Below are 10,015 nucleotides of genomic sequence, written 5' to 3'. Positions count from 1 at the left end.
AGAAAACAATAAATATGCACTGATTAAATTGTAGTAAACACTTTCATCAATATATTTATTTGAATAAAATAATAATTGGATATTATTTATTTTTCAAAATTTTGTCCATGATGAAATACGAATCCTTAATCTCAGACAAGAAAAAAGAGAGGATATAAATATGAATAACCACAGATCTTTAAGAGAAGGATATGTAAATTCAAGAAGCCAAACTCTTTGATGCAATCTCGAAAACATTCTCGGAGAGCCCATTTACAGACAGTATCATCTCCAGCTGAGCCTGCCCAGGAAAATAAGGGTAGAAAAATGAATCCTTAATCTCAGACAAGAAGAAAAAGGTAGACAAGAATCGACCCATGTTCTTACCTTTGCAAGAACTTGCCGGTTTTCATCGTATCGCTTCCACCTCGAGAAGGTTGACACCATTCGAGAAGCCGCCTACAGTTAACACAATCCCACCACTTTGTGAAACGATATAGAATGAAATTGTAGCACTGAAGAGCGAAATGGGAACTAAATATCAAGTCAAATCTTCCAGTAAAACTTTAGGTTTACCGGAAGCTTGCTGCGTGAAATTGTCGCAAAGAATGCAAAACTGAAAATAGAAGAAGATTTGAAGTGATATATGATTGAGAAATTTTGTACAGACCTGAGGATTCAACTTGTCTAGCTTTACGACCATTTCACCTATGAATTTGTATCCGGATCCATCTTTCGCATGGAAGTTGACTGGAGATCCACGGAATCCTCCAATCAGTGAGTGTACCTGTATGAAGAACCGAAAAAACCAGTCATCATTCTTAACGACGTCGAAAACTTGAGGTTAGAGGAATAAGTTTAGCTTTGTTACAATTTACAAACCTTATTTGGATTACGTATGTCAAATGCCGGATGGTTTATGAGATTCCTAACATTTTCCACATTACCAGGGACATCCGACATGGCTTGGAGAGCAAACCACTTACTTACAACCTGAAGAGAGTTATGATCGTCATAAAATTATCTCGAAAATTCTGGGAATTCTTAAGATATCCCGGAGGAGAACAAACTAAACTATTTACATTCACAACATTGCAACAAGCGTTCGAGTTAAGAACATAGTATCTGTTATAATTATTAAAACCATAAGGAGAATTTCTGTAAGCAAACCAACCTTAGGGACATGTAGATCAGAATTACCCCAAGACTTCTCAAGACCAAAAAGAGAGAAACAAAACTACTTTGAAGAACGCAACTATGCTTACCAAGAAATCATGCTGCCACTTGTTGTAAAAATCAGCCAAAACCTCATCTCGGATTTGACCAGGTGTCTGTTCTAGAGCTGCCAAAGCTCCAAATTGTTCGGTCATATTTGTGGCCGTTTTATATTCTTCCAAAGCAAGCTCGGTTATCTCAGCATCTCCAAGTGACCCAAGATAGGCTGCAGAAAAGTGGCAAACAAGAGGTTACAAAACAAACAACGAATATTAAAATCAAAAGTTAGGCTTTGGTAAATTGATAGAGATAAAACATACCAAGGGCGATATTTTTAAGAGCACGCCTTGCCATATTCGATTGGTTGAACTCATATTGCTCAGAACTCCTATTGTTTTTCACCTATGAGACATGAACAAGTAAAAATAGGTAATTAATCTTCATAGAAGAAGTGCGGAGGAAAAACGAGGTATTCTGAGAGAAACTAGAGAGCCCCATACCGCATTAAGTAACTCTTCTTTCAATTCAGTAGCGATCTGCTTTCTTATGAAAGTTCTAACCGCATGAACGGCGTCAGGGTCCGCGACTTCCATCATGTCCATGATTTCCCCTTCACCAGGCAGAGTTATAGCTTTCGCAATGAATTCCTAGACAAATCAGAACATCTAAAAACGTCAGCAAACCTATTTCTTGAAAAAGAAAAAATAGTTATATTTGGATCCAAGATTTTGTTGTAACGAGTGCAAAAATGGACAAAATCAATAAAATGAGACAGCTTTTAAATATTGTTGATTCTAGCCGAGTCAAAAAACGAGACAAAGAACAATTAGCAGAAATATTATGGAAAATAATTTTCTTAGCATTTTTCCCCATTGAGTCCAAACTTTTTCTTACCTTATCCAAGCTTGAGTCACCAAGTACGCTTTGGATTCCATGTAAAAACCGGGGACTGAGAACCAATGGTTTGTTTAGCTGAAAGTCTGACACTAGGCTAAGCATCAATTTTCTTGCTAGCACCTGCCCAGCCTCCCAACTAAAAGAGCAGAAACAACATTTCGGATTCTTCAAATTATTTGTAAGTAAATGGATTGTATGTCCAAAATCACATACCGATTGAACTCATCAGAATCATTAGCAAACAGAAAAGACAAATCAGCATCAGTGAGATCAGAATCCATCCGAACAGGAGCACTATAACCCCTAAGTATAGATGGCACTGGATGCTCTAGGATGTCGCTGAACACGAATTCTTCTTCTTCCTGCACACAATCAACAACAATAAGATAAAAAAAATTTGCGGCAACATAAACAAATATTAGAGCATATCATTTAAAGTGGATACAATGAGGTCGAGCAGCTCAAGCCAAATTTAATTTTTCATCTATTTTATAGTTACAGAACACAAAAAGTAGTACATTAACAATTGAAATCTACAAGGATATTATAAATTGCACACATAAATATCAGATAAGTATATAGTCCAAACTAGAATATCACTTAATCCATAGCACATCAACTGAGTGGCGATCCTTGCAACCCTTTTGAAAATAGAGAAGACATATTTACACTCAAATAAATAATTCAGAATTAACCTTTGTCACCCTGAGAACTATAGTGTGTACTGGCTGACCGTTGCTGGTAAAATTTTCCAATTTACCATCATGGTACACAGAGGATAGAGGCATGTCCTTGCCTTTAGAGTCAAGGAGGCCCAACGCTACAGGAATAAACATGGGTTCTTTAAGCGGCTGTCCTGGGGTTGAGGGGACCTCTTGACTGCATCCCAGATCATATTACATCAATAGTGAACAAAGCACACAAGACACTTGCATAACTGTGTTTTCAAAATAATGAACTTTTGTTGTAGTATCAGTCTGCAAATATCTGGTCGGGTCAAAAACCAATAAAATCACCCCAACCTGCATATTTCCACCCCTAACTTTGCTCATAAAAATTAAGGTTGTTTGGATCAAAACATATAATTAGATGAATGGATTTCAACTGACCCGAATAATTGAAAACTTGAGATACGTAATTTATATCCAAAAAGAATTATAGTGTCCGAGGATTTGAGAGGTCTCTCTGGTAGAACTCAAATTGCCCTTAACTTAAAATATTGTTATAGATTCATAAAATCAATAGCAAAATACTAATTACATAAAAATGATCAAACAGGACCTTACCTAAATTTGAGAGAAAAAGTACGATCTTGAGCATTATAAGCAGAGTTAACTTTCAGATGGGGTGTCCCAGCCTGGGAATACCTGCAATTTCCATTAAAATAAAGCTTCTCAGAATCAATCACAAGTGCTTATAAAGTGTTGTGAGCCCAAGTCCAGCAGGCCCAAACATAAAGGAGAGGGAAAGACCCATAATCAAAGCCGTATGTTCTAGAAGGGGAAAAGGGAAGGCAGTTGGGCGAGAGGAATAAAATGTGAGGGAAGGGTAGTAATTCATTCAGTTATATTTTGTTCTTTACTAAGAGTGACACCAGCATGGCTAGGGAAGCATTTGTACAGAGGAATTAAACTCTGGGATTTCTTATATCATTTGAATATAATTTCCATTTCCAGATTTGTTCTTATTCTCAGATATTTTATTTTGAAGTTGAGATACACATTTATTCAAGTCATAACATAAAGAGATAAAGACATTTAAAAACATACCACAACAAGAAATTGGACATGTCAGCACCATTTGCATCCCTCATGGCAGTGAAGAAATCTTCACATGTCACAGCTTGCCCATCATGCCTCTTGAAATACAGATCCATACCCTAAAAGGAGCTCCACAAATGCAATTATATAATTATTGTGGTGTAATATAACTCTAGAAAAAGAAAATATCAAAAAAAGGTGACAGGTTCAAGCAAAAATATTCTTCTTTACCTTTCGAAATCCCGAACTGCTCAACAACGTCTTGTACATCCTCACCACTTCAGCTCCCTGGCAGAAGAAAATAAATTATTGAAACAATGATGACAAGAACATAATTCTACTATTTCTAGAGACTGACAAACTCACCAACAAAATAAAAATAATTAATTAACAAATTAAAGGTCTCAAACCAAACAAGAAAATAGAGAAAGAACCAACCTTTTCATACACCTGTCGGGAAAGAGATGAACAAGATCAACGAAAAAAGAGTTAGTTATTTGTCAAAATGAATGAGATGAAACTGCAACATAAACAAGAGAATGATCAAAGGCTAAGACATACAGTTCCTGCAAGCCAAAGATCAAGGTCAACCATGACAACCAGAGCATCGGTAAAAGGGCCAGCAAAAAAATTCAAACGATCACCAATGTCAGACACCAAAAAAGGGCAGGTTATAATTTGAAAATAATTGGTAATGGACGGAAATATTGTCCCATCCAAGATAGAAAGAAGAGACTTGCCTGTGTAGAAGTTATCCATCTGTTAAGGGGTAAAGCGATAAGATGTCAGAATAATTTCCAAACTATCAGTTGGTACAAAACTTTAATAGCGCACACACACACATATATATATAAAAGAGATTTTGAAGAATGGGAGTGTTGGAAACCTTTATGTAAGAATGAGGTCGCACAGGATGCGCCATGGGACCAGCATCCTGTAAGATTAAGATAAAAGGTAGTGGTACTGTAGCCAAACTTACTGAAACTTAATGTGCATACATAAAACAACATAATGAATGAAGTAATGCAACCAGAAAACTTTTCAAAACCTGAGGAAATTGATAAGTTCGCAACTTTGAAACATCAGCTATCCGTTTTACTGGACGGCTTCCCAAGTCAGATGAAAATTCCTGAAAAATAGACATTGGGTTTTTGATTTTCTTGCTAAATACATAACAAAATATGTGGAGCCCACTCCAACAAAAAATGTATCTCAACCTGATCACGGAAAACAGTGAGACCTTCCTTTAAGCTAAGCTGGAACCAATCCCGACATGTCACTCTGGCATGTTCTTAAATATGAAACTTTGTTTCAACATTGAAATAATTGAAGATGCATACTCGCTATTCTCAACTTACAAATAAAATCACAAAATCCGTTTTAACGATATCAATAAGTAAAAAAATAGAACTTGCCAACCCCAAATGTAGAAGAAGTTAGTAATCTCCATAATATGGTACAGTAATAGTTGGCAATCAAAAGTCACAATCAACTAGTCTAATAATATAAAAGACAAGGAATATAATATTTCCGAGTACAAGAAATACAAACCAACCTGTTCCCCGTCCAATTGTGGAAATACTGGAAACATAAAAATTGAAGGGCTAATTAAAAAAGGTCCTAGTTTCAGTAAAGATTAGAAAATAAAGGAAAAAGAAATGCAAAATTTATACAAAAAAGGCACACCTCGTGCCCAACCACACCCAAAATTGCAGCATAATCTGCATCTGTTGCAGTTTCTGGAGATACCAGGACAAGTTGGGAATTAAAAATCTGTAAAAACAAAAAAATACAAAATTTATGGAAAAAATATCATTAGTATTAAGATTATATGATGCTGTAACAGCTTTCAACATACATTCAAACTCTTGTTCTCCATGGCTCCCCTGTCAATAAGATAAATACCTCAGTAATGTAACATAATATCTATGTAAGTACTGACAATGGGCCCTCAAAAGGGGTGAACTAACATATAATCTGGAACAGCCACGATGTTGAAGAGATCTAGATCATACTCAAGCCCAAACACCTAAGAAGGTAAGAAAGAGAGAAAGAGAGAGGTGGTGAATGTCATACAACCAGATTCAAAAATCTTCCAAAACACTTCATGTAATGTATAGATATCATACATCTTCATCCCATTTCATTGCTGCTTTCAAAGAGTACATGGCATGCGCTGTTTTCGGCAGATCTTGAGAAGGGGTCCAGATTTTAAGTGTGACCTTCTGGCCTGAACATGTAATAAAAGAATCATCTCTGCTCTCTAATTGTCCAGCAACCAATGCAAAAAGATAGGAAGGCTTCTTGAAAGGATCCTCCCAAATTGCGTAATGCTTGCCCCCCTGAAGTAATACAAAAGAAAACGCCAATCAATTTGCATCTAAAGTTAAAATTCATGATCAATTAGAAACAAAGCATCTCACCTCCATCTCTCCTTGGTCTATGAGATTTCCATTAGATAACAATACAGGATACAATAACTTATCAGCTTCAATACGACAAGAGAATTTTGCCATGATATCCGGGCGATCCTAATGTTGCATACAAGTATCAACAAAAAGCTCCAAAGAAACCAAATCAAAGCAAAAGTATCAACATAATTTAAAAGCAACACCTGAAAGAATGTAATTTTCCGAAATCCCTCTGCTTCACATTCTGTGCAGAAATTCCCAGATGACTTGTAGAGCCCCTGCATTAAGACATGACAATAGGCTGAAACCGAGAAATCAAGGAAAAGATATATAAAATAAGTACAAATTAGTACATATAATGTATGAAGATTGAATGTAAGTGTAAAATCCAGGCAGAACCTCCAAGGATGTGTTCTTCTGAGGATAGATTTCTGTGACAGTTTCCATCGTAAATTTTCCACTTGGAGGAGAGCAAACAGTCAGATTGCGTGAGTCCAGATGGAAATCATCCTCCTGGAACAAAATCATTTTTACTATCTTTGGCAATAAGTGTCAAGTAAACGATATTCTTCATTAATCAGGAAAAGACCTAAGATCAGAGATTTGCTAAAAGTGTTTTTTGAGGAAAAAAACAAAGATCACAGGGTAGCTTAAGAACATCATTTTTTGTATGCTATCTTGCGCAAGGTTTAAGAAAGAAGTCCATATGCCACTTACCTTCAGCTCCTTTCCGTTGACCTTCAATGAAATCAGTTTCAGATCAACCCCATTCAAGACTAGTGGTAAAGAACAACCTGTTAGGAAGGCCATTAGATGCTGAAATTATTTCTCAGATTTTTTAAACATTTTGAATTGACCAAAGCATAACTCGGGCTCTGTGATAGAAAAACAGTAAAAAACGATTTAGCTGACAAGTAAATATGAGGTTTTGTATAAGCACCACAAATGGAATTGTAATAGTGAGAATACACCTGAATTTTGGCCCTTTTTATTCAGAGCAACCGTACATGATCCACAAGTTGCAAGTTGATATTTTTATCATAGGAAATAGGATACCATAAGGATTCATTCTGTGATTATTAATTTATCAAAGCTCACTCTTCTGTTTACGGCACATCAAACTGCTTAAACAAGTATAACTAGAGCCATTTTGAACTATTATTCCTTCAACAGTAGATAAGATCATAAGATATTTGAACTATTGTTCTTCAACACTAGATATGATATAAGACAGAAAATTTCAACAAGAACAATCAAAATTTCACATTAAAACTGATAAATACTACAAACCACCACTATATTTCAGAATTGTAGCAAATCCAGTCAATTTCTTGTCTGAATTTCCATCAGACAAACACACTGATGAATGCAATGCCAACGAGAACCAAAAAATGAAAAATAAAATTCAGTAATTACCTTCAACTCTGGGATAGACAACTATTTTTGAAGAAACGGTTGTTTTTTCCTCACCCAAAGTAAACTTCAGGTCCACCTAAGAGGCAAATACAGATATTTTTGCTCAGATTATCCGTGGGTAAACAAACGGGAATTTTTTTACCAATAAAGTAAACGAACCAGAATCAAGATGCGGTTGAGCTTACAGTGTCAAAAAAGTAATCAGGTTGGTTGTAATCCTTCAAAAAGATCTCTTTTGGTGTAGTCATATTAGAAGATTCTTAAACTTGCTTTGGTAGCAGTTCTGTGGCAACTGAGCAATTGAACTTCTGCCCTGGCTATAATCGTCGCACGTTACAACTTTTTGTCCGAGTAAATAAAATATAAGTAATCAAAGTTAAAGAAACAATACATAGAATCATATAAATAATAAGCAGCTCAGAAGAAATGAAAAGGTTTACAGGCAATGAGTTATGTGGTGGTTGATTACTCCCTGCCTTGAAAAGTAGCCTAGTGGCATTAAAGCCTATATGACAAAATTGCTGAAAAATCAGACAAGGCAACCCATACAGGATTGATGTAAAATCAATTAACGAAATCAGAGTTGGAATATACATATTCATGCAAGAAAAACATAAGAAAGCACAATGGCAAATTAAAAAGAACTAAATCACCATTAATGCTGTAAAAAACCCAAAGAAAGGGTAGAACCCTTAAAAAAAGAATCGACATAACAGACAATTAAATGACCAAGTCGGGCATACAAGATCAATCAATGGAATCTTTCTCATTTTTCATATCTGGCGCAATTTTCAAGTTTCGACATGCTTCGTAGCCAAATGATAGACAGAGAACTCGAAATCTTGTGCTAAAGCAAGTGAGAGTTCAAGTCTTCTTCGAGACAAATAATTGAGCACCGATAAAAAAAAAATTTAACATATGAAAAGGTAAACACGCATGCTTCCACAGAGTAACATTACTAAAATAAAGAACATTTGATCAGTCGCAAAACATTTTGTTAATAAGCTATGATTAAAAAAACTTAACAAATGAAAAGGAAAACACGCACGCATCCACGGAATAACATTACTGAAGTATAGAGCATTTTATCAGTGTCAAACATGTTGAAACTTTTCAAGTTCGCAATCTTGATTTTGATGTTAACAAAACTTGTTATTTTGTGTTACTAATAATCTATCGTGCAGAAGCTAGGATCAGTCACAAGCTGTTTACATCGCAAACTGAAGATCCAACTGATCGCACAAACTGAATCAGTCTAACTGTTACGTCAATTGAGTAGTCCAGCTGATTGTCCAGTTGATATGTGGTTCAGCAGGAGAACCGTTGGATCTCGATTTTCTACACGCCCAAACGTAGCGGAAGTTTTAAAATTTTTATTTTATTTTGACAATCAAAATATATTTGATTGGGCGTTCGTATGGTTTTTCAAAATCAAAACATTCATAGGACGTAAGAATTTATACCTTTTGTGAATTAATCACACGACTCCAACTATTCCGGGTTTAACGGAGATAGCTCTTGATGAATCTCTATGAACTTTATTTAATAACTCCTTCTATTAAGTCCACGACCAGAAGATTTGTTTCTCTTTCAAACTACACTAGAAAATTTGAAAGAAGTTTTTACGTTGAGATCAAAAATTTGATAAATGACTCAAATCTCCTTTTCTTGAAGAGTGGCCAAAATATTTGGAGGATTGGGATTTCTTATTCTCGCGAGTCACAATTGGAATTATTGAGGCTAGGTCAATTTTTTTTTTCTTCTTATTTCCTTAAAAAACAATAGCCTTGACCTAAATTCCATAATTAACATTAATGGACTTAATTAATTAATTGGGCTAGTCCAACTAGTTTAATTAATTAATCAAAGTCCATTAATAACTTTAATTATTTAATATGTTGGACTTGTACTCTTACAAGCCCATTAAACATATTCCCACTATATTTAGTTTAATATTTAATAAACTCAACTTTTGAGCTTAACAAATTAAATCTATTATAAATTCAACATTTGAATTTAATATTTAAATTATAAATTCAACTCAGTGAATTTATCACCTCCAAAATTTAATAAACTCAACTTTTGAGTTTAATAAATTAAAATTTCAAATTTTATAAATTCAACTCCTTGAATTTATTCTCTCAAAAATTTAATTATCATAAATTCAACTTCTTGAATTTACAATATCATAATATATATTCAACTTCTTGAATTTAATTTCTCTCAAACGGGAACAAACGATCCAGTACTTGTGTGATCCTCAATGGTTCAGGGATACAGCTAGCCGTGGGTTCACAACTCTTTGTGATTCAGAATAACATTTATTCTTTTTCGGAC

General features: G+C 34.9%; 1 protein-coding gene across 2 annotated transcripts; it reads right to left on the bottom strand.

The window, feature by feature from the left end:
• On the bottom strand, window positions 1-7,941 carry LOC140984308 (puromycin-sensitive aminopeptidase). Of its 2 annotated transcripts, XM_073451617.1 has the most exons (30): window positions 7,864-7,941; window positions 7,679-7,754; window positions 6,980-7,056; window positions 6,662-6,775; window positions 6,466-6,540; window positions 6,275-6,382; window positions 5,981-6,193; window positions 5,822-5,880; window positions 5,710-5,737; window positions 5,538-5,624; window positions 5,407-5,432; window positions 5,069-5,132; window positions 4,900-4,980; window positions 4,738-4,785; window positions 4,592-4,610; window positions 4,413-4,417; window positions 4,290-4,301; window positions 4,083-4,139; window positions 3,861-3,970; window positions 3,378-3,458; window positions 2,787-2,970; window positions 2,305-2,453; window positions 2,089-2,227; window positions 1,695-1,841; window positions 1,515-1,596; window positions 1,245-1,420; window positions 862-972; window positions 650-766; window positions 367-438; window positions 1-280 (listed from the first exon to the last, which is right to left on the bottom strand). In XM_073451617.1, the coding sequence occupies exons 1-30, from the start codon at window positions 7,924-7,926 to the stop codon at window positions 200-202; spliced, it is 2,661 nt and encodes an 886-aa protein (XP_073307718.1). In that variant the 5' UTR covers window positions 7,927-7,941; the 3' UTR covers window positions 1-199. The 2 variants fall into 2 exon arrangements, with proteins under 2 accessions (XP_073307718.1, XP_073307719.1); XM_073451618.1 differs by lacking the exon at window positions 4,290-4,301.
• Window positions 7,942-10,015: the final 2,074 nt, after the last annotated feature.

The sequence above is a fragment of the Primulina huaijiensis genome, chromosome 9, assembly GCF_012295235.1.
Source record: "Primulina huaijiensis isolate GDHJ02 chromosome 9, ASM1229523v2, whole genome shotgun sequence".
NCBI classification, from domain to species: Eukaryota; Viridiplantae; Streptophyta; class Magnoliopsida; order Lamiales; family Gesneriaceae; genus Primulina; species Primulina huaijiensis.
Note: the sequence above shows the minus strand (reverse complement) of the source record. Positions and strands in the feature narration are given on the sequence as shown.

Bases quoted from the DNA above. Each gene is read 5' to 3' on its own strand.
- LOC140984308 (XM_073451617.1), bottom strand. From the start codon at position 7,926: ATGACTACACCAAAAGAGATCTTTTTGAAGGATTACAACCAACCTGAT. The intron at 5,881-5,980 runs GTATGATATCTA...TTACCTTCTTAG, and splicing joins CAATGAAATGGGATGAAGAT to GTGTTTGGGCTTGAGTATGA. The intron at 5,133-5,406 runs GTTGGTTTGTAT...AGAACATGCCAG, and splicing joins CACAATTGGACGGGGAACAG to AGTGACATGTCGGGATTGGT.